Source organism: Rattus rattus, chromosome 2, assembly GCF_011064425.1.
Source record: "Rattus rattus isolate New Zealand chromosome 2, Rrattus_CSIRO_v1, whole genome shotgun sequence".
In the NCBI taxonomy this organism is placed as follows: domain Eukaryota; kingdom Metazoa; phylum Chordata; class Mammalia; order Rodentia; family Muridae; genus Rattus; species Rattus rattus.
This window is the reverse complement of record NC_046155.1, coordinates 224,852,417-224,877,457: the sequence shown is the minus strand read 5'-3', so window position 1 is coordinate 224,877,457 and position 25,041 is coordinate 224,852,417. Positions and strand designations below refer to the sequence as shown.

The window sequence follows — 25,041 nt, the reverse complement described above, 5'->3', positions numbered from 1 at the left end:
GTTTGTTTCTGTCTTTATTCTTCATGTGTAAAGCCCAGATGGAGGGTAAGGCCAGCGCTTGAGCCTGTAGGGTGTGCAAGGAGCTCTTTCTTAAGAAGCACTGGTTATACTTCCAACAGGAAGAAGGAAAACACCTGAGAGAAGAATGGACAGCGTTCTGCGAGAGCTGACACAAGCTACAAACTCGCGGTTGGACATGCAATAGGGGAAGCACTTTGTATTTTTACTTTCTTCACCTTCTACCTTCACGGTGGTTTTGTAATGTGTGCATAGACTCAGCTATTTTATGCAGCTGCTGTGGATGGCACTCAAATCTAACAGGAGCATCATCTATGTTTCATATACGCATTATGTATGTGAAACCAAAAGTATTTTGAAAGAAGGATGTTTATGTCTGTGTCTCTGTATCTCTGTATGCCATGTGAATGCAGATGTCCTTGAGGGTCTGGAGCTGGAGTGATCAGTGGGTGCTGGGAACCGAACCCAGTTCTTCCAAAAGAGCAGCATTTTCCTGAGTCATCTCTCTAGCCCCTCATAAAGTATTTTTGATGTGACTGCATTTTTACTGTAGATTCATCACAAAAGGTCAGGCACGCAATTCCGGAACCGTGTCAGCAAACATAAGCTTCGGATACTGTGGTATTCAGATTTTAGATGTTTGGATAAGGTCAAAGCACAGCTTGAAAAGACTCTCTAGAAGGTAAATTTTGAAATAGTCCTTGAAAGATAAGATAGATGAGATACAAGAGATCCAGGAAAGCAAGGAAGGGGGAGATATCCAATAGCAGTAGCTTCCGGGAAGAGATACTGCTGTAGAAAAGGCAGAATTCAAGTTACTCCAGGAGTCCACTAGAGAAAACAGATGGCAGCTGGTGTGAAGAGTGACGCATGGTGGCCCGTGGTCTTACTGAGGAAGCTAACTAACTGCACACAAAGCCCCCACCCAATAAAAGAGGCTGTTCTTTAAAATTAACTTTCGGTTAGTCCTTAGCAAGCTGCAAACAGAACCAAGCAGACCATCAAACTACTATCCACTTACTGAGTGTGGAAATGACCCGAGTCTGACGTACAGACATGGGAAATAGCAGACAGGCACTAGTTGAAAGTTTTCTCATGGAAATGGCCGTTACGTAAAAAGGCCTGCTTCGTCTCCATGTTCCAGTCTTTTTAGCACTGAAAAACATCTAAGTGGAACTTCTAACATGTAAGCAACCACTTCTTCCTTCCCTAATAAGTAAACGATCGCCAGCCTTCAACATGACATCGTTCAACAGTTAACCGAAACGAAGTGACAACTTCTTTTGTATCTGTGTACTTGTAGCTACTGACTGACTGCTAATTTTAAATTTTAAGTACATTTGTGAAATGTGTCCGTGCCGACTGTTTGAACGACATTTTTTTTTTCCAATTTGACTACCGTAGAAAAGAAGTATGTTAAAATTACATAGACAAATACAACTTCTACCATAACTCAAAAGGGAAGACTTCATAAAAAGAATTGAGCACAGCAGCCGTAATAATTCTGAGTAAGAGGCCAGTCCTTTTCTTTTAGGTGTCAACAATATCACTGCTAGCAAAAATAATTTGCATAAGCATTCCATGAGCTGGAAATAGTGCCAAACAAAGCAGGAATAAGTGACCTGAGAATCATCTAGATTTTTCATTATCTTTTGACCTATTTCTTGGTACTATAAATTATTTTCGATTCTAAACCTCAGGATAGCAGTAGGAAAACCCACTTTCTACAGCATCTGACAAAGGGACTTGCTTAATAAAGGACAGTAGACGGAGAAGCACAGTTCTTCACAGACACAAAGAAATATATTCGATTACTGCCAAAATGTTAAGATTTCTGAATTCCAACACTAATTATTGCCAGCCGCAGAACACACAGGCACATTAGAACAAATTGCAAAAACATCATTCCAGGATCAGTCCACCCTTCACTCAGTTCAGAAAAGCCTCCCTTGTTATCCACTCTGGGACTCAGACAGTAATTTGCCACATCCCACAAATGATCGTGTCTTCAATTTCCAGTGATTTACTCTGACACTTGGACTTAGTGCCTAAGCCAAGCAGACGTCTTCCTGAAGCATGTCACATTTCGGAACCTTTTAAAGCAACAGACTACATTTAAATCACAGGAAATTATGATTTGTTCTCTTCAGAGGGAGAGAAATGACAGCTCAGCCATGCGGTAAATGGAACAAACAGGCAATTCGTTTTCCAAGCAAGTTACAGACTTTTCTAAATTTCTCACATATGAAGCACGGGGAGTCAAAAAGAGAGACACCATCATGCCCTGTCCTGGGGGGTAGGAACTGTCACACTGTTGAGTACCTGACCTGGGGCTTCGGGCCTCTCTCCAGGTCTTGGCTGTGTACTCCAGCCTTCTTAGCACCCAGCCACATCCTCTTCCTCAGCCACTGGGAAACACTTCTGCACTCCAGCTTTCAGGCTTGGAGTTTTAATCTGCAAGATGATGCCTCCTACGTTTCACCACACAACATCTCTTTAGATGGTTCCAGATTCCCTTTCCTGCCTCTTGTCTCCTGGTGAACATCAGCCTGTTCCCATTGCTCTGTCCCCTGCTCAAGAGTTATGACCATTCGCTTTCAGAAACTTCTACCTTGCCACATTCCAAATCAAAACCTTACTTTCTCCTGAAATCTGGTCTATGACTCTTAAGCTGTCCTAGGACCTTCTATCTTTCATCCTTTACAATTCACCGACCACCAATCCCTAGGCAAACCAGCCACCCCTCAGGCAATCCTGTGAATCTTCCCTTGCAGTGGGCTCAGTCATCATTGGCAAGAACCAGCTACCCATCCTATCCCCTCTTCTCTTCATGCTGAAATACTATTTAGCAAACATCCCCTCTACCTGACAGCATCTTTTGACTGTCTCAAAGCAGAAAATGGCTGTACACAGAAAAATTATCCAAACTTTAAAGCCAATACCATGGGGATCAAAATACTAAAGAAATTAGAAATGGTTTCAAGTTGTCAAACATTTCTTTTTTTTTTAAAACATATTTTTAGATTTATTTACAATGAGTACACTGTAGCTGTGTTCAGACACACCAGAAGAGGGCATCAGATCCCATTACAGATGGTTGTGAGCCACCGTGTGGTTGCTGGGATTTGAACTCAGGACCTCTGAAAGAGCAGTCAGTGCTCTTAACCGCTGAGCTGTCTCTCCAGCCCACATTTCATTTTTCTAGAACTACACAAGTAACAACAGGAGGAATGCAAGGTCTAGGCCAGTCTGGGCTACATAGTGAGTTCCAGGTCATCTGAGCTATATAGTAAGATACTCTCTTGATAAGTAATGCTAGTGATAGTTAATAATACCTCCAAATCAGAAATTTCAAGACAAAGTTTTTTAAATGAACCCTGAAGTAATCTAAATGGACTTTAAGGAACTCTGTGGATACTGAGTTAGCTCAGTCACCACGATACACTGGATGATACTCTCTGACCTGTATCCAAGCATTTGATATGCTGCGTCTAGCCCACATGTCCTTATCTCAGATCAGTGTCCACATGCCTAAATCCAAGGTGGCTTTTATATCTGTTATGCAAGGACACTGGCATACACTTGGCTAGTGTTTCCTTTTACTTCTCTGCCATGTCTTGCTACAAAAAGTCTTTTAGTCAATATACAAATTATCTATCTATCTATCTATCTATCTCTATCTCTCTATCTCTCATCTATCTCTCTATCTATCTATATCTATATATATAATATATATATATTATATATATATATATATATATAGAGAGAGAGGTTCACACACACACACACACACACACACACACACCAGGAATGAGGGAAGAGGAGCCATGTTATTAAACCACAGCTGGCAGTCTGAGAACCAAGGGACAGCACACACTAGAAATGGGAAGTCTGCAAATGTGGAGAGCTGGACCCAGAGCTTTTAGGCAGGAGAAACTGGATATAATCTGCTAGGCCAGTCATCGACTTGAACTGTTGGGAGCAAAATAGAGGAAGTATGGAGATAGAGAACAGATACAGGTCAGGCAAAGGGCCCTGCACTCTAAGGGGAGGGCAATCTCCTGAAAGCAAGAACATTCCGTCCACCAGCGTTGTTCTCCCTGAATTCGAGCCCTCCGCAAGCTGGAATGAGTCTCTTGCCTTCCTCTATCGCCTGAGTGTTCTTGGAACCAAACAAATGAGGACTGGCAGAATAAAGACAAATGCGCTCTCTCTCTGTGCTGGCAAGAGGTCACTATGCTGAGTGCAGACAAGCCAGAATGAGAGGTGACCATGACCTCAAAGCCACTGCGTGTAGTAGAGACAGGACAACCTCCCGACACACAACTATTATTCCAGGCAAGCAAGTGAAAAACAGCAGTTTCAGGCCATTGTAAAAATGCTGGGGAAATTAGAAACAGGTGGGCTCAGCGCATAACTTGAAGAAGAGGTAAAATTTAGAAAGCATCGGGAAGGAATAAAAGACGGCAGCCTTACAGAAGATGAGCCAAGGCATTTCAAGTAAACAGAATTTGAGAGAGGAAAGAGTTGACCTGCTCAAACAGGTAAATGTGACAAGTAGTATAGAGGCCCCAGGCTGAAGCCCTGTGGTGTCCTGAGGCAGTGGGAAGGTACAAGCTAGTGGCTGTCAGGAGATCCCTTAAGATATTTAAGCTTACACAAACTGGGGACATTGTTCACTGTACATTATAAAATATCTTTTAGCTCAGAGACTGGAGAAGTCTCTCTTCTGCTCCTCTTGGGTTTGAACACGATCCAAAGAGAGAGGGATCTTCCTTCAGGAGTAAGAGAAAACACCAAACCACACCATAAGTTTATAAACAGGGTTCTCTACCCAGGTACATACGAGTGTTAGCATGTTCACTGTGACACAAAACAGTCTTTGGCCAGTGGAAAGTCCATGCCTGGGTTATCTGCCCTCATTTATAACCCAATAGGCCCAAAAAGACAGTCTAGCTGGATTCAAAACTATTATCACTACAAACACACTAAGGAGATAGACAACATGTCTTCCATTCACAGTCTGCTTCCTATCCCGTTCAGTACACAGATCTCTAACCAGAGTGCGAGGGCTCCCATGTTTTGAACAGATCATTCTGGAACATGTGCTGTAATTATATACAACTTGCTGACTACCTTTTAGCCTGTGGGGCTAACATAAGACTTGTGGTCACCTCATCCTTCCTTACTATGGCTTCTATGTTGCTGTTTCTTGGCCTGTTAGACTTCTCATCATCCAAAAGGAACTTAGGCCTTTCTTATGTAGCACGACTCTTACCTTCCCTCAGTGACTGCACATCTCCCTTTATTCAACTCTGCTCACCCAACAACTTAAAATGTATCCGTAACTTATATGCAGCTCTTGAAATTCTATTTTCTTTAGTATTTAGTGTGTGTGTGTGTGTGTGTGTGTGTGTGTGTGTGTGTGTGAGAGAGAGAGAGAGAGAGAGAGAGAGAGAGAGAGAGAGAGAGAGAGAGAGAGAGAGAGAGAGAGAGGTGACAAGTGTGAGTACACAGGACTCAGAGAACAACGTACAGGAGTTGGTCCTCTCCTTCTACCATTAGATCCAGGAACAGAAGTCAGGTACAACAAGTACTTCTTCCATATGGGACGCCTCATAAACCAATCAATAATTATTTTTTAAAAAAGCACAGTTTTTTTATCCCTAACATACCATTTTTCTGAGGGTGGTTTTCAAAGCTTTACTGAGCTACCCAGACAGACAGCAGCTCTTAATAAAGAGTAGAAAACAAGCATATATGGAATTTCCCAAATCTTTTAATCTTTAAAGTACTCGCAAATATTACTTTGCATAATAGTATCTAGCAAGGCTTAAATGTTGTTTGGGTCGGGTCAATAATCCAAGCAGAGATAGAATCCAGAAAGCCTAAATCAATACTCTATTTACAAGAATACACGTTTGCTTACTTTTTGATACTCTTGGCATAAAAATAACCTTTGGTTAAAATAACGACCATAGAATATCTCATGAACATGCCCTCCACAGGGAAGATTCCATTAATGACACGAAATAAGTTCTGTCATATTTAAAGGAAAACAGAATTTTCTATCATTTCTGTGGTTTCAGTTCCCAGACAAATCGGCAATGTGACTGCTTCACAGTTCTCTCTCTCATGACTGTACTGAGTCAAACAGCTTGGGACCCTACAGTTTGAAGTGGACAATAAGGACTTACTAGGCAACAACATACTATGATTCAGTGGCTTCATCTTTTAAAACTGGGTGGCAGTATAATTCTCAACAGTGTTTTCCTGTGTTTTGATTTATTTTGTACTCTGATTGTAAGTGGCAATGCTCATCCGTTTTGCCAGTGCACACTGATGGCTCCAATCATGAAGCATGGGTAGAAATGTGGCTACCTCCTTGAATGAGGGGCACTGAAAGTCAGATTGACTCTGCAAATGCACCAGCCTCTTCATTTGTCTTTGTCTTAACACCAATAACGACAAAGTCACCCACCCACCCCAAAACAAGGTGCTTTGGTTAGTGCAGTAACTCACAGCATAGTGCTTTCTGCAGCCTTCGGATTTTGATGGCTGTGCGGTAGGCAGAGAAACGTACATTATTCAGATCACCTGAAAAAAAAGAGAGAACGAGTTAAATGCCTGCTCATTATTTAACTTATCTGGAATGCCAAGAATGAACATATTTGCTTATTTTGGATCGTAGAAAAATGTATGTGTTCACAGTAGAAAAAATCTTCAATTTCACATCAATCTATAAATATAATCAAATGATTGTTCATACCATATTGGGAGACACTGTAAAACAGTCTTATACAGAAAACTCAGAATCTCTTTCCCTGAACAAATCACGGAGCTTGGACGTCACTTTCCCCAAACAAGTCATAAAACAGAGGTCACTTTGACTTTTTCCTCATTTGAAGCTACGAGTCACATATCATGTCCTCCCCTTGGAGGAAAAGAATGATATGCATAGAAGTTGGGCAGAACCTGGGCACCCACGCTGGCTTCTCCCTCATTCTATTTACCAGTAGAACATCTCTCTTCGTTTAATCAGACTACCTGTCTTCATCAAACCTATACCATACACAAGTAGAACATTTTCCTACTTTTCATTTCTCATTCATAACACAAAGCTAGCTTTGATCCACTAATTTTGCACTGCTTTCCTATACAGCCTGTCGTCTTGTGTTGTGGGAGTGTCAGCCATGGCCAGTGGAAGTCATGAGCACAGGGACAGGGGCGGGAAGGGGATGACCTTCTGCCCTATGGGGGAAAAGGAGGTACCATTACAACTGGGGACTACCAGACTGCTCAGCTAACAGGGTTTCTCCTTCAGAGTCATTTGCTTCCTAGGGCGATTAGTTTTCTATCATCTGCCAGCTCATCCCAGTACTCATGGGGCTGTTCTTCTATGCTCTGTCTACCCTGATCCATTTGCTTCCTCATTCCGTTCACAGAGGTGGTTAAAACAACCAGATCTATGAAAATAATCAGCATTCCTATCTTGGAACCAGTGAATATTGTAATTTCTTTCTCTCTTCCCTAAAGATAGATTAGCAGAGACTAACAGAGTTGGAAGGAAACTCGAAGATCACTGTCCCCCAGTCCCCATCTCAATCTCTATATGAAGCAAAGCAGTGATTTTTCCTCTTGCTTTTCGTCTGCAGACTCAACTACCAAGGGAGAGTACCTGAAGGAGCCCAGTGTATAAAGAGAAAAACTAGTGTGGGTGCCTGGTCTTAAAACAGGAAGGAGCAGAGCACAGAATGCTATTTCTTCCCTCAGCATCACCTCAGTTTCTCAAGGACTAAACTTCAGTGACCACAGTCAACCCGATGGAGGCCATCTCACCAATCAGCTAAAAGTCACTGCCTACTGATAAACGCAGAGCCCTTTGTTTTCCTTGTCAAAATTAGTTTAGTTTATGACTTGAAAGTTAAGTAAGCTAATTTGAGAAAACTTTCCCATATAGAAAACAAAATGCTTTAAAACAGGAAATTTAAGGTGACTATATTGTTTCTATGTTTTCCTTTTCTTTACTGTGAAAAGCTGAACTATAAGATGAGCCAATATGACAGAGGTAAGACCTACAACAGGTCTCTGCTGGCAAATAAAGTCATTTTGGCTGGTACGCTTCCAAATCTCAGTCTTGTTTTGTGTGCTCATCTTAGGAGTTCAACTGCCTTTAGATTTCAGGACTCTTGCAGTATGTCGTGGCACTGTCTTCTCATGACACAGCATGATTCTTCCATCCATAGAAGAGGAAAAGGTGAGCAGCTGAGTATCTTTTTTGAAGATACAGTTCCTGGCTATCAGAACTAAACAGCAACACTCACCAAGGCCCGTTCATAAATACAGCGGCACTCACCAAGGGATTGAAAGAGTTCAGTCATTTTAGGATGATCCCAACAGGTTGTCTGTGTTTGATGGCTGGGGAGAAAACAAAAATGTAAGTATAAACAATATACTACAAAATACAACATAAGCTACAGTCTTCTACAATCCCGAATAGATTTCAAAAGTATGCAAAAAAATATCTCCATTATGGATCACTTGGAAATCTGGTGCTCAATTGTTCTCAATATTCAAGGTATGAATAATAGACAGCTTTGGGGGTAAAGAGGTATGAAAATTTAGACTCCTTTACCCTGTGAATCCTGCGTGGGTTTGGAAACTCATCTATAACCCCAGTACACGAGAGAGAGGCAGGGGATGTCTGGAGCAAACTGACACGCTAGACTTTGGTGAGCTCTGGGTTCAAGTGAGGTACTCTGCCCCAATATATAAGGTGTAGATGAATAAAAGGCCTGTGACCTCCATATATGTACATACACACACACACACACACACACACACACACACACACACTTTTCCCACATGCATGGGAACATGCATAAACATGCATGCCACACAGACACATATACATACAAAAAACACTCCAAATAACCAATTTCGTTTGTGTAGCCGCATTAGGAAAAGACAGATACAATTCCGCTTTCTGTATCAGAAAACCAATTGCAACTACAACCTAAAGCACAGACATAAGGGATGACTGCCAGGGATGCTCAGGCCCTGAATAGGGTGTGGCCAATTCAGTGTAGACTATGAAATCTGGAATAATCTCTACCTTGTAAGGCAGATGGTGGCTTTCCATTCTGAGCAAACACTTTGACAGCAGAAGGGCTGTAATGAGTTGCTGCATTCTGAAGAGTTACCACACTTTAAAAGCCCTAATCAAAATTCTAAAACCAGAGAAATGAAGACTCTAAGTCTGAATAACATGTGCTCACCTTGCCATCCACTGAGTCTCCTCTGCTTGTTAACCCTGGTTCTCTTCCTCCTAGTTCACGTGCTAGCTCTCCTCTCCCTAGCTAAGTGCCCAGCTTCTCCTTAGCGAAGTGCCTTTCTCTTGTGATTTTGAAACTCTAGCTCCATCCTTCCTAGCTTTATTCAATAACCAGTGCTATTATTTTCGGAAGTGAATAATTTTATGTATGGTCCCTATTCTTTATTTGAAATTAGTTAGATGGAAATTTTACAGGAATAGATAAATAATAATGTAAATAAATAATAGTAAAACAAATAATGGTAGGGCACAAATTAGGTGTGTGTGTATGTCTGTGTGTGTGTCTGTGTGTGTATGTGTGTGTCTGTGTGTGTGTCTGTGTGTGTGTCTGTACACACATGCATATGTCTATGTGTGTTTTATGAGTTAAAAATGCGCTTAACTTTGATGGGTTAGTAGCCTTATATTTAAAAATAGTTTACAGTCCCTTATCTAGGCCATAACAGAGTAATAACATCTAATAGTTCTCAAAAGACTTCAGGGATGACCCTTAATTCTTAAGAAACTGTTTAGTAAGCTATATGAAATAGCACAGAACATGAGAAATGGTAATAAAATATTCATAAAAATAAATTTAAGAGAAATCCATGCTTTTATAACTTACATGATGCACCAAAAAAGTAGCTTGCAATCTGGGCAAGGAACAGAGTCATTGTTATGTATACTTGGGTAATAGAATGCCCTGAGAAAATTCAGAGAAAATGGGTTTCGAAATAAGTGCAGCAAGCCAACCAAAGTTTATGTTTGAATTGACTCTGTTGGTAAGATGTCCTGATGTCCAGTGGAACCTAAGAGTCTAGACAAATAGAATCGTTCTATGAAGGGGAATATGTTTAGTACCCACTGAAAAGCCATCTGCCTTTCCTCTCCTATTCTGTAATAACTTAATAGTTCTCCAGAGAAAGGGACAAGTTTCTAAGCTATATGACTTGAATGGTAATAACAAAACTATTCTATCCTCTAACTACCCATACTGCCCTAAAGATCACAGGCAAGCAGATGTCTGGCCTACAAGAATGGCTGTTCATATATGGCCATGAGCTTGGCAGAAACACATCTCTCAGCCACCAGTAAGAGTTTAAGAATAGTGTAGTGAAAGCATAGTACCATTCCATCCTGCTATCATGGGTACCTAATCTTAGACATCCAAGACTCAGTTGATATTTTTCTCTCTCTCTTTTTTTCCCAAAGCAATTTCGGTCCTGGTCACAGCACTATTGTCCGAAGATACCCATCTCATCCAAAGATACCAAGACAAACCAAGGCTCACAGGCTAAACTAGAGCTCCCAGTAATGCAGAGTCAGACTTCATGCTTAAATATTACATACGCATTCTCTACAACTATAGATGTGGACCTTCCCCTTGGACAATCCTAAGTGGCCATAAGTGCAAACAGTTAGGCAAACAGTTGAGAATTCTAAAGCACGCTAGCTACCAACGGTTCTATGCTGATGGCACTGCATCCTGGGAGCCCAAGGAACACACACATTTGGCAAACAGATGGAGGGAGGGGCGGGGAGTCTCCTTTGTGAATTCAATACCGGTTGATTCATTAGGCAGAACTGCAAAGGCTCAAAGTAAACACAGCCTCTGGTTACAAAAGTGAAGCTGTGGTTTACACAACAACAATTTAGAGGGAGCAGCATTTTCTTTCTTTCTTTCATTCTTCCTTCCTTCCTTTCTTCCTCTCTTTCTTTCTTTCCTTTTTAAGTGGAGAAAGGGGGTCAGAACAAAATCCATATGAAATGCAAAAGCTAAGTATTTGAACAGCTGCAGACTCCTTAGAGCAGGAAACTCTTACCATAACACTTCCAGCTCGCCCAGAGCAGGCAAGTGAAACAGAAGCAAAATAATGTTTTCCCTCAAAATAATAGCGGCATATCTGCCTATCTTCTAAGCAACCTCAAGGCTGGTAGGAAGAGGAGCTAACCACAGCACTCCAGAGAAACTATCCTGCCATACTAGAAGGCAGGATACCCAAAACCCTGCTTCAAAGTTGCACCTGGTCCAGGAAGATGTCCCAGAATCAAATGAAGATTTAAATATCTAAATGGACGTTTAGGTTCAGAAATCTCATGAAGCAAAGAATAGCAAGAGTAGTGAGCTCTCTCCAGGTAGCCAGCTATCTCGGGTTTGCCTCCATAGGAGAAACAACAGCAAAACTGTTGAAGCCTTTGATGAGGAAAAGTCTACTAGGTAACCTGTGACACTCACATTTACTTTCACATGCCATAGAAAGTAAAATGCAAATCATATAAGAAAGTATATGAACAAATGAAATTAAAAATGCTGTACCCCTTACACTGCAAAGAGGCCATGAACCAATCGACTACATAATCTTTCTTTGTTGTCTTCTTTGATAGACAAATAAGAAATATACGGATTTCTGGGCAAACTACTGCTGTGGGAAGAGAAGTTTAAAGCCTCTTTGAGCTTAGTAAAGATGCATCACAACCCCTCCCACCAGGAAAAACAGATCAGATGGTATTTCATTTAACCAAAGGCTGCCAAAGAGCTACATACACCTACCTGCTATTCTGTATCCAGTTTCACACTGAACAGCATTTCCCAGCATTTGCTATTTACTGTTTCCCTCTGATCGTAAATACAAAGGCACACTAGCGCAAACACTAAAGGCATCTGATTCACCACAAGCACAAGGAGAAGAGAAGCAACTACATATGTTGCCACTGTCAGGATAATCACAGGGGCAGAAAGATTTCTTCCTTGCTGAGCAAAGAAAAAGATAAAAGGCTGGGTTGGGATACATAATATTATTAAGTAATGGGATAATATTACATTAAGGCATGGCTTACATATTCTATATGTTTTAGTGAAATAGGTTAAGGAGTAGATATTGGGAACCAAGAAATATTAATAGGATAACATTCCAGTGAGCAAACTGGACTTTTCTGTATGTGAAAAGCTCAGTCCACATTATGATGCTACTTGTGACTTAGGGGACTCTGATCATGGTTTTCAGATGTGGGAGGGGACAGTGGAAAGAAGGCACTTAGATAACTTGCTGAGGGACTCAGGCTGGGGACAGAATAGAGATCTGAACACAGATGGTCTGGTTTAAGCCTGAACTCTTGATATGGAAGTGGATTTGCAGAATTATGGTTTTTTAAAAATATTTCTTGATGAATCCGTCCAGATTTGAGCCCAGAGTCCATCATTATAATCACTACAAACAACTTTTATCACTCTGCCTTCCCTCTCGCCCCTGGCAAATCCCGGGCCTGGAGCTGCTCAATTACTTTGCCTTTTCTGAATGGAAGCAGCTGTGGTTGAATACGGAGGAAAATCAGTCAACATCCAGACGGTTTCTACTTTAAATATCTGATTCCAAGCTCCGAATGCCTGCCTACTGAGAAGTGAACCAGTGTCCCTAAACTCCAAGATCACAGACCCCTGCCTTCGTCCTTCTCCTTGCTTATCCAAAAGGAAGCTTCCTTTCCCAATATTATCTTGCCTTCATCTCACACTTGACTGAAAAATTAGAAACCGCTAGATTCTATCTCCCTACTCCCAAATCCACAGCATTCCCTCCTCTACCTGCCTTCCTTAACTCCCTTAATTGAAAATGAAAATCACTGATACCAGCAATGGCCAATTCCCCACCAATGATTAAAAGAGAAAAAAAAAAAGTGCTATATTATCAGCTCTTCTCACAATAAAACTGATCTCCTCAAAAAAACAATTCTACTGCCAAATACACACACACACACACACACACACACACACACAACCATAACTGTAACGATACATCTTCTGCTAGTGTTCACCCTTTTCCCGCTTCTCTACAAAGCTCACCACCTATTAAGCAATAGTTATACTTCCTGCTGTCACACTGTCTACTCAATCAATTTGCCTTTGGCTCCTAGCTTTTCTCCTCCATCCAAACTGCTCTTATCAAAACTGTCAACAAGCCGCAAAGTTCCCAGTGGAAAGGCCCTAACTCTGGGGATAATTGTTTCCTGAGGATGTTATGTAATAGGTTAGAAGATAAGAAATGATAAGGAAGAAAAATAGATAGTAAACATGATTAAGGTAAAACACAAGGGCTGGGATTATTACCACAATTGTTTTAATATGGTTTATAAGAGTTGAATCTAGGAATCTACTGACCAATCAACTTTTTAGAGGTGTCAAAACTATGTAGAGAAACAGATGCTGTTAGTCCCGAGTGATGTCACTCATCCGAGTAACACTGTCTCAAACCCTAACAGACCATGTTTGCTGTCATCATGGTCTCAATATTTGGTTTCTTCAGGTGTGGCCTATAAGAAGAAACTCCACTGCCCCAGCACCCGCCAATGTATCTTGAATCCTCACTCTGTGAACAGGATTGCACAGGCTATGGGGCTGCTGGGACAGCAAGGGATTAGAAAAAAAAAATGCAGATTTATTTTGGAAAGTCTCCCTTCTAGGCAGCAAATACAGCTTAAAGATGCATGTCAATGGAAGTCACTGCTATAGTCTGGCTCTTGACTCTTTAGCTTCCCCAGACTTGCTCCCTAAAGTAGCACTACCAGGAAGTTGTGGAGACTTAAAGGGGCAGTGCCCAGGGGAACACCAAAGCAGGCCTTTGAAGTTCCTTCCTCTTTCTGTCTTTGGCTTCCAAGTTGGGCAGTTGAGAGGTTTTGCTCTTTCACAGACTCCTCCTATGATATGCTTTTTGGGAACGGGCTAAAAAGCAACAAGGACAAACAACCATGCCTGGGAGCATCCAGATTGTAAGCCAGAAAAAAACTTGTTTTTCTTTTCTTTCTTCCATGTTTTAGTTTTTTGTTTGTTTGTTTTAATTTATGTATTCTGGTGATCTGAATAAAAATGGCCCCTATAAGATGATATGGAATGACACTATTAGGTGTGGCCTTTTTGGAGGAAGCATTGGAGGAACTATGGGTAGGCTCTGAGTTTCCAAAAGCACAAACAAGGCCCAGTGGCTCACTAGCTCTTCCTGCTGCCTGTCAGTCCAGGTAGAGCTCTCGGCTACCTCTCTAACACCGTGTCTGCCTCCATGCCTTCATGCTCCCCACCATGGCAATAACGGAGTGACCTCTGAACTGAGTCCCAACTAAACGTTTTCCTTATTGAGTTGCTGCAGTCATGGTGTCTCTTCACAAGCAATAGAAACCCTAACTAAGACATGTATCTATTTTCTTTTTTATTTATGAGATTATAATTACATTTCTCCCTTCACTTTTCTCACTCCAAACCCTCCCATATCCTCCTACCCGTTCTCCTTCAAATTCATGGTCTCCTTTTCATTATTTGATATTGCATGCTCCACATTTCTCTCAGTCTCTCTCTCTCCAAAATAAGCTGCTAAATAATGTTCCTTTTGTGTATGTTTGCAGGGCTGACTGTCTGGCCCTAGACAACCAATTGGCATTCTCTGCACTGGGGAAAGCCACCTCCAAGTCTCCAAGACTTCTGCAGTCGCCTACAGTTGTTTGTACAGGGCTGAGGCCCTGAGGATTATCCCCCCCATTCCACTTAGCATGTCCATTGACGTCATCCTTGTTCAGCTCATGTTTGGGCGGGCATGTCGATGAGGACTTATGGGTCTATCTCCCAATGTTACTAGAAGACACAGTCTCACAGCAAACCCCCTGATTCCCTGGCTCTTACAATCCACCACCTCTTCTGCCATGTTCCCTGAGCCTTAGGAGAGGGAGCGTTTGTAGCTGTAGCCATTGGGACCAGGCTCTACAGCTCAGCATGTTTATTAAACCTATGGTTCCTTATGACCTTACTCATTCCCTCTCCGGCATTTGTTAGTGCACCAGGAACCTGACTAACACAGGCATTAACCAAGAATCACGCCACATGGGCAAGTCCTCACAGTTCGGATCCACATCCTGACTCTCTTCAAAGGCATGCCACTCACTGCCATGCACTTCAAGATGCTAATGAAGATCCATCTTGTTGTGCCTCCTATATTTTAAATTAACCTATACAGTTAAGATGCAACCTAAAAATAAATTTGACCTTTCCTTTCAAAATCTCTTACTGTACTCTAGCATTACATGCATGAAAATGCAAACTTAAATTTCTACTTGAATACAATTTTCGGTTGGCTAAATTAATTCACTCGGTTTGCCTCGGGAAATTCTAATGGCTTAACAATAACGCCAAGTAGATTTTAAACATTTTTTCCTAATTACTTGTACAGGCACGCAAAGGGAAGTACACATTAAAAGTCATTTCATTCATCATTTACTTGCTTATGAACTTACCCAAGGATTGAATTTTATTTTCATAACAATTCTAAGTGAAATTCTGGCTCTCTAACTCTACCTCCCAAGCTTAATGTTCCTTTATCTATGTGGAAATGGACTGGAAAGTTGCATAACTGAGTAAATAATGAAAAACTGCCAGATTAATGAATTTTATAGAACGCAGAGAATTTGCTCTAAATTAAATGCTAAATCTGTAATGGATTTAAGAAAATGACCCATTTCCCGGTGGGTAACTACAGACCCATGAGTCACAAAGTACAAGCAAAAACAAACCCAAAAGACAAGAAAGCAAGACGAGAACCTCGTGGTAGGAGGGGATTGACGGAGGTGGAAGAGGATAGGATAGTGAGGTAGGCGGGGATTGATGGAGGCAGAAGAGGATAGTATAGTGAGGTATGCGAGGATTGACGGAGGCGGAAGAAGATAGGAAAGAGGAGAGAATGAGTAGATAAATAATGCCAGAATGCATTCTATGCATGTATGAAACTGCCAAGTAATAACTACTAAAATGAGAAAATGAAATCTGATATCTACTAAGATATAGAAAACATTATAGGAAGCTTAACCTTTAAACGTCGTCGTTAAAGAATTGTCACTGCTGTTTTATACATATTATTTTTCCAGTGTTGGTTACGACCAAGCAATAAGATGTCAGACCAACTTTTCTCCCATGTGTTTTCTCGTCATGAGAATTGACTGTCTGAGTGTGAACACTCTTATGTACCCCAACATAAACTCTAGGGGTTAGAGGAGGTCTAACTGCTTAATCCTTAGTCATCTATGACTGATGTGGACAAATGAAAATTCTTCATCTAACGGAAGTACATATATTAAAGATGAGCTTTAGATGTCTGCTCCGACCCCCGCAAAAACAAAACAAAAAAACAGTGTGTGAACTTCACTGAGTAAGAGACTTTCAATTTTCTTTATCTAGTGAGAACAAATACTGATTATTTTTAGATCAAGTTTACATTTTTAAAAATATGATTATAGGGGAATCCAGGTCAACACAACAAATTAGTTAGTTCTAATCAATCTTTATGGAATTCTAAACTTGGGGCTGTATACATACTCGTTTTTCAATGCTACCACACAAAATGCTTCCAAAGACTAGCACTGAGTCTAGCAGGGATGAGTTTCTGGTAGGTCTAAAAGGATCTTCATTCCCCGCTTCCTCATAGAGTCTCTATTCCCAGGATGACATTGCACTCCCTCCATTTTCAAAGTTGCATCTGTACCTCCTTCTCTCAGTCTGGCTTCTCCTCAGCTTTCTCTTCCTTTTAAAAGGCTCTTGTGAGTTCACTGATGCTATCAGGATAATCTGCCTATTACCTACAACCTGGCGACTGTTGCTAGATGTTGTTGTTGACACTATTATGTATAAGAAGAACTGAGTCAAAGTCCCAGGGTTTGTGATTGGACTTCTTTAAGGGGAGGGCTCGTTCTGTCCCAGATTTATAACTAAAGCCTTATTACTTGGTTCAGATCAATATTTACCCAAGCAGACTAAAGTTCTTGAATACTATTGCTATAGTCATTACTGGTTGAAATGAAAATATAAAACAGCTAAGAAATTTTAAACTCTTAATTAGGTGGCCACGACTGATTTCAATAAAGACATCTCATCCAGTCTTAGACTCCTTTCCATTCATGTCTGTGGAAAGTACACACCCCATCAATTGCTTTGATGCCAGATTCTAGAATTCAGTACAACACAATATACCAGGTGCTTCTTCATATAAACCAAAGAGTTAAATCTCACAAGATAATGCAACACGTCCTGCTTAATATATTTCTATAGATGATGACAAGTTTGTTTTAAAAGTGGGAATGGACTTCAGGATAGAAGGAAGGACATATTAAAAGGTACTATTCTATAAATATTATTTCCACAAGCTTTTCCTAAACAAAGATCAGACAGGCCAATTAGCATTGGCACAAGGTTTTTCAAGAGACCACACTTTGTTTCAGACTTGATACAAAGAAAACTTGGCACAGAGGTTTTTTTTTTTTATTCGATTTGCCCAAGGCCACACCGCTAACGTGAGCCGCAGTTGTCTTTGGATACTCCGTGTGCACTCTCAGAATTATGACCTAGTCCTCCTAATACATAATAGGGTCGATGACAATGATCAGTGCTGGATTGCATTGTAAATCAGCTGTATCACTAACTTCCTCTTCTGGGGACAAGAGAAGAGTGCTCCATCATTCTTTTCTGTGACCAATATAGAGTAAGTGAAGAACCAGCATCCTAAGATGGTGTGTAAACTAGACAAGAGTTGGAACTTGTCAAATAAGAAGAAATAGGAAAGAGAAACTAGGCTGAACAAGCCTTATGATGAAGAGGAAGAGGAGGATGAAGACGGTGATAAAATAGGAACTCGGTGCTCTTTCCCCATTGCCAGAAAGACCTAAGGAAGGACAATGTGCTGATCTTGATACTAATTTCTTCCCATTATTAAACACACATAACTTCCTCTTGTTATCGGATTGAATTCTGTTATTAAAAGTACAGGGTTTGGTGGTGCATATCTTTACTCCCAGCGCTGTGGTTGGGGGTTGGGGGGGATCTCCCTGAATTCAAGGCTAACCTGTTGCATAATAAGTCCCAGGCCGGCCAGAACTACATAGTGAGTGAGTGTCTCAGAACAAACAAACAAACACAAAGACCAACGACAAATCAAGTTAGGTAGGAGAATAGTAGAACTCTTAAAATATTTGGTAAAATTTTATTTTCCTGGTACCTAGAGGAGAATTGAAGTCGACTTACTTGATGTAATAGGGCACTTTATTATGCGAAATGGATCTCTGCCACGGCAGCTGGACTGAAGCTAAGGAAACAAAGGGAAGTTATTGGAAGCAGCAAGCCTTGCACCTTAATGTAAAACAAATGAACACATTTGGTATCAAATCCTGAGGGACCCGTTCTGGCTCTAAGCTGGATTCCTGCAATTAAGAAAAGCCCGAGGCCAAGCAGAACCGCTTTAAAGCTTCCTGTGAAGTGAGGAAAAGAACTTAGACTCAACTTCTAGAGAGGATTCTGTCAGGCCCTGTTGGTGAATGAAGCGCTTTCATGAAGTCAGGTTGTTGTTCATAAACATTACAACACAGAACTCAGTGCCATGCGCAAAGGGTGCTCTCGATACATTGTGCATTCAGATTCAAAACGACGATCCTCCAGAAGGGATTTCTGGATCACTAATAGTATTCTTCGCTTTGCAACATATTCATAGGCTCAGCTATTATGAACAGATGGCCCTCGAGCAAATTTAATTATAAGAAGTTTTTAGATAGAAAATTTAACATATAAATAGGCGAAGGAATTTTACGAGCCAAGCAGATCATCTAAGAAGAATTATCAGACACTTGTTTTTATCCGCAATACTTAAAAAACAGCTATCCATGTTTGTAGTGTGTTTGAGATGTTCGCCATGATTGAGATATTATGCCTTTTAATGGAAGTACTTACTTTTCACAATTCTGTTTACTAATTACTCGTAAAGATATATTACTGTTTTAGCAAATCGATTATTTAAAAATGTGTTTAAGTAGAGTAGCCCACATGAATTTAGAACCAGGGGAATTATGCTAAGCAAGGTACCAGGTAAATTAAAATGAAATTTTATACTATCTCTAGACCTTCACATAGATATACGGCACTATTTTTTTTTTCTTAATTTCTTGGCACATTGATATCTTCCAAATGTGTAACATTCCAGACTTTGCCAAGGATTCCAAATCCACCTTTTACTTTGATAATGCAGCAATATCCACACACCAATGTTCAGTTTGATAGAGAAAAATCTAAATACATAGAGTTAAAAATAGCTGCCCAAGTATTGGAGAGATGGTTCAGTGGTTAAGAGCACTGGCTGCTCTTCTAGAGGTCTTGAGTTCAAATCCCAGCAACCACATGGTGGCTCACAACCATCTGTAATGGGATCTGATGCTCTCTTCTGGTGAGTCTGAAGTCAGTGACCGTGTGCTTGCATATATAAAGTAAATCTTAAAAAAAAGAAAAAGAGAAAGGAAGGAAGGAGGGAGGGAAGGAAGGAAGGAAGGAAGAGAGAGAGAGAGAGAGAGGGAGAGGGAGAGAGAGAAAGAAAGAAAGAAAGAAAGAAAGAAAGAAAGAAAGAAAGAAAGAAAGAAAGAAAGAAAGAGAGTCCTATGATATGAGGTCCCATCTCTACCTCCCCCTCAAAAAGCTGCTCAAAGTCCTTCCCAAAATGGTGCAGTTCAGACACCAAATTTCCTCCTTACCAGTTGTTCTGGTCTTGATGGAAGGCAAGCACTCAGCCTTCTAACTGTGTCCATAGATGTTCATAAACATACATGGTAATGAAGAATCAGGAATGCTAAACTTCTCATGAGAGCCAGCCTCATTTAATGTTGGCACCAGGCTAATAGGTCAGGTTTTATTACCTGTCTCATGGAACAGGCTTTTTTTTTTTTTTTTTTTTTTAGTGAGCATGGATAAAGTCCAAGTAAAACAATCAAGCCAAAAACCATAAGCAGCAAGGGATAAGAATTATTAAATGTGCTCACTTGCCTCCATTTATTTAATAATTATTGGATTTGAGTAACCAAGCTTCCGGAACTGTCAGTTGGTAACACCGAAAGACCACGTGTTTGAGCACCGGGAAGTGCGTGGCGCTTCTGCAATGCTTCATGACTGAAGAAACATGAACTAGATTTCCATTCGAGAGGTTGCCAGGTGAAAAGTTAGGGCTCCATCAGCATTAGCAGATAAACCGCTCATTGGAACCATAGAGTCTCAATTATTTACAAATGCCTCTTTAATTTGGCTTTAGTTATTCTACGGGGTTTAGAAATCTATAATACTTAATATCTAATGAGTGTGATAAGAGGCTATTTATTTTAACATTAATGCTATCCATATGTTAAACATTAAAAAAAAAATCCATCCTTACCCACCACAGAGGACTATACATCACTAAGAGACAAACACCTACAGGCTCGGTTTAGGAACTGAAGATGGGTAAGTCTTCGAGGTAGGGGACAGAAAAATGACAAATTCGACACGAGAATGTAAAAGTAAATAAAGCCTGGCCGTTGATCTTTTGATTCAGATTCCCAGATTTGTCACAGTGATGAGAGAGAGAGAGAGAGAGAGAGAGAGAGAGAGAGAGAGAGAGAGAGAGAGAGAGAGAGAATGTTAAGACAAAATACCAATGAAATTAATTTAATCAGAAGACATGGAGTTTGACTTCATCTTTCTCTGTGGTTTCAGAGAGAATAAGATTTTCCATAATTGAGAAGTATTCTTGGCCTTGACCTTAAAATTTGCTTAAATTTAATTAAATTATACAACTTGTTTTTCCCCGTATACTTCCCATAGGAAATTAAAGGAAAGGCATTAATATATGCTAAAAGCACACTTGCCAAGGTGTGAGCTGGGTGCTGTGTCTAAATGGATAGACTATCACATTTAATTCTTGAGGCAATCTGAGGAAATAGGTGTGCAGAAATCAAGAAATTAAGTTTCAAAAATCCTCAGGTCTAGTGAAAGACAGTGTTAACATTTAAATTCAATTTGGGAGTTTCAAAATTCAGCATTCTTAAGTATCATCAGAAGTGAGTGAGAAATAAAACAGGGCTCAAAATTATTTACCCACGTCTTCATGAAGTATGCATAAAATTAAAAATTCTAGTTGGAAGATGTTCCATTAAACCTACCATTGTTCAACGTTTAATATACAACATTTGCTCACAAGATGAGCCTAGGAAACCAACATCTTCAAATTTAAGTACATATATAGTGATTTAAAATGCATGTGCAGCTTTAAAAAAACCTAAACATACATATACATATACATATACATATATATATGTATATATATATATGGAGAGAGACAGAGAGAATTGAGATAAACTAAAAAACCTTACAGCATAAATTTTTGGTATGAAACATTCCTAACCTTTGCATGACAAATACCATATATGTTATCATAACCAATGTTTAAATGAGAAAACATATCGAGAGACAAATTCACTTTTGTTTTCCTTTGAAGATTTACCAATTTGCATACTGTGTTACATAAGCAATAAGTAATGTTTCATGAATATTTTCTCTTAAGCAAGTATTTATTTAAAGTATAGTTAGAGCAAAGACATAGATAGCTTCTTGGGCAAAACTGAAGGAACTTGCTAATTCGTTCACATTAAACAAGACTCAAATTTACTGATACTTACTGGACAGAAAGTGTTGGGAAGATGGCCCAAAATCTCTGTGGGCTTCCTGGAGCTGCTTGAGCCGATCCTCCACCGAAACCTGCACACATGCACAAGGCAGAGGATGTGACTGAATTTAAGACGATGGTTTGCACAATATCCCTGGCTCAATTACTCTATCAAGTGGTGCCGTTGTTCAATTAATTCATTACTGCTTGGGCTGAAAACTTTTCTTCTCCTTAAAGCAGTCGTATGGGAAATCATCTTCTGACATTAAATAATAGTAAAGAAAGTCAGAGATTATTCTAAACTATCTACATGAGCTTTAAATCTATATGGTGACCACATTAGCTAAATATTATTATGGTTATCATTTTAGAGATGAAGACATCGAGACACGAGGAAGGACCCGAGGACATCCCTAGTCAGAAACCATGAGTATTCATGCCTTGGCCATTTGAGGCTTTATCTATGCCTGAAAACTCTTCTCCCCCACTTTGCCCCAGGAAGCATGCTTCTAGGGCAGCTTACAATGTGACCACGGGAGGAGCCCTTACTCATCCCTCTTTTATGAAGAAGATGATTAAAGTGCCACAGAGACCGTGTGGGAAATGGAGCTTAGAGAACTCTAAAGACAAGACATAAACAGACGAATAGAGGGGGAGACAGGCAGTTAGGCAGATGATTGCAGATTGTTACACGGATTGATAGGTATATGGATAGGTAGGTAGGAAGGCGGACAGACCGACAGACAGACGGATTAGATGGGAGATGGATAAATTAATATGTGAAATGGCAGGAGACAGAAAACAGAAAGTTGGGTGTGAAACACCCTTGAGTTTTTCTATAAGTTTGCATCTGATGGTCTCTTGGCTGGATTCTTTTTTTTTTTTTTCTCGGAGCTGGGGACTGAACCCAGGGCCTTGCACGTGCTAGGCAAGTGCTCTACCACTGAGCTAAATCCCCAACCCATCTGATGGTCTCTTAAAGAAAGAGGAGCCTCTGAGCCTCTGAGCGTCCCTGCTTGAGGTCAAGATGTGTGACCAGTGGGTCCGAGCACATCATTCTGTTCTACGGTTGGTAGTGTGCATTCTATGGTTCCTGCGCCACATGACAAAAACAGTTACAAAACCAAATGCAAATGAGCGGCGATCACATAGACATTTCCATTCCCCTGGCCCTGCTATTTGTCCCTGCAGTGCTGGTGTGCTGTTCCATGTGGTGGACAATTTCATTCTCAGCTCACTGTAAATAAACTCGAATCCGTCTAGCTCACTGGGCAGCTCGGTTCTCTCCCGGTCAGCTATGTAAATTGCACCAGGGTCCGGCTTTATTCATGATGAGAAATGTTCGAACGTCGTATTTTATGAGTGAGTAAGCTGTCATTCCTGAAATTTAACAGCACTGTCTGCTAACTCGGATTTGCCTTTGCTCATCCTGGACTGATATTTGAACTCCAGCAGCTAACAGCACCAGAGATAAGGACGTAAGCATACATGCTCCTGTCAAGCCTAACATGTCGGCTGACGTCTTTAGAGATGGGGATAGCAGAGGCAAAGCAAAAAAGGAGATCAAGAAAGGCCAGAAGAGCGACATTCAAATAAGTATGGATGATAATGATACACGGAGGAACGGGGCAGAAGTGAGAAGAATAAGGTTCAGGTGTCGCTGTGAGCACTTACAAATTTAATATGGATGGCCTGACAAATCCCAGATTATTGTCAAATACAGAATATATTATATTCACATCTCGCATTTTCAATTTCATTAAGAAAACATATATTATAAAATTAAAAAAAGCATTGGCATTCATTGATTCTATGTGGAGGGGAGTGCAAGAGGGTGGGACAAAGGTGCCACAGAGCATCTTTTAGGAGTTGGTCCTTCCCGTTGGAGGAATTAGAGGAAGGATTGAAAGAGCTGAAGGGGCTTGCAACCCCATAAGAACAACAATGCCAACCAACCAGAGCTCCCAGGGACTAAACCACTACCCAAAGACTGACCCATGGCTCCTACTGCATATGTAGCAAAGGATGGCCTTGCTGGGCACCAATGGAAGAAGAAGCCCTTGGTCCTGCCAAGGTTGGACCCCCAATGTAGGGGAATGTCGGGGGTCTGAGGGGTGGTAAGGAGAGTTGGATGGGGAGGGGAACTTGTAGAAGGGGAGGGAGGCTTATGGACAGGAAACTGGGAAAGGGAATAATGTTTGAAACGTAAATAAATACCCAATTAGAGAGAGAGAGAGAGAGAGAGAGAGAGAGAGAGAGAGAGAGAGAGAGAGGAGAGAGAGAAGAAGAAGAGAGAGGAGAGGAGGAGGGGAGGAGGAGAGGAGAGGAGGAGAAGGAGGAGGAGGAGGAGGAGGAGGAGGAGGAGAAAGGAGTTGGTCCTTTCCTTTTACCATGTGGGTTACTGGGAACAAATTCTGGTGTCTGCAAATACATTTACCTACCAGGCCCAATCTAAGTGACCTCCTTGGGCATTTCGATGTTGGGTAATGCAAAATACATATTATAACCTAAAATGTATCATGCTTTTCAAATAAAATGATTGAGTTAGCACATTTGTCTTCTTAAGTGCCATATTGTAATTAGGCAGCATTATTTACTGTCACTCTTCTAGTTACAGCCTCCCCTGCTACTAATTTTTACCAAAAAAATTATAGCCGTTTTGACTAGCAGGCAGAGACCAAATGTGTCACAGATCCTTTGTACCATGAACAACTGCCTGGCATGGACAATAGTCAGCCAATGCTCATACCCGGGAACACTCATGGGTCCTGGCTCAGTTAAATCTGGAGTCTACAAGTAAGGTCGAGAGCCTTTGAAAAGATTGCCTTGGGAAGGTTGGTTCTAGAAGCTAAGCGCGGGTGTGCTCCCTGTAAACAGTTAGAAAGCTCCTGCACAGTAAACAATGTCAAAAGAGAGGAGAAAAGCTTTGTAACTTTTCAAAAGAACACATAATAAAGGTAAGAAAATGATTCCTTTACAAGTAACAACAGGACAAATGATTCTGTGGCAGACAATACACTACAATTGCAACGACTTACTGGGTTTTTATGTAATTTTCTACAAGTATTACATATAAATAAATGTGAATTATGACAAAAACTCCACAGTCATAAGTAAACGATGCTCTTGGTTTCAAGATATAGTAAGACAAATACTTGCTAAATTCATTATCAAACACCTTCAAGTAAAGAGAGGCAAGGTATGTGGTTTAAAGGGAAGCGGGTCTTAAAGACCACT

At 40.7% G+C, this 25,041-nt stretch overlaps 1 protein-coding gene across 1 annotated transcript in view; it reads right to left on the bottom strand.

The window, feature by feature from the left end:
• The window catches only part of Utrn (utrophin), a 593,945-nt gene that overhangs the window by 52,260 nt on the left and 516,644 nt on the right, over positions 1 to 25,041 (bottom strand). The window contains 4 exon segments of the mRNA XM_032894978.1: positions 6,541 to 6,615; positions 8,375 to 8,436; positions 18,375 to 18,435; positions 21,818 to 21,896. Of these exon segments, the coding sequence (XP_032750869.1) occupies positions 6,541 to 6,615; positions 8,375 to 8,436; positions 18,375 to 18,435; positions 21,818 to 21,896 (277 nt within the window).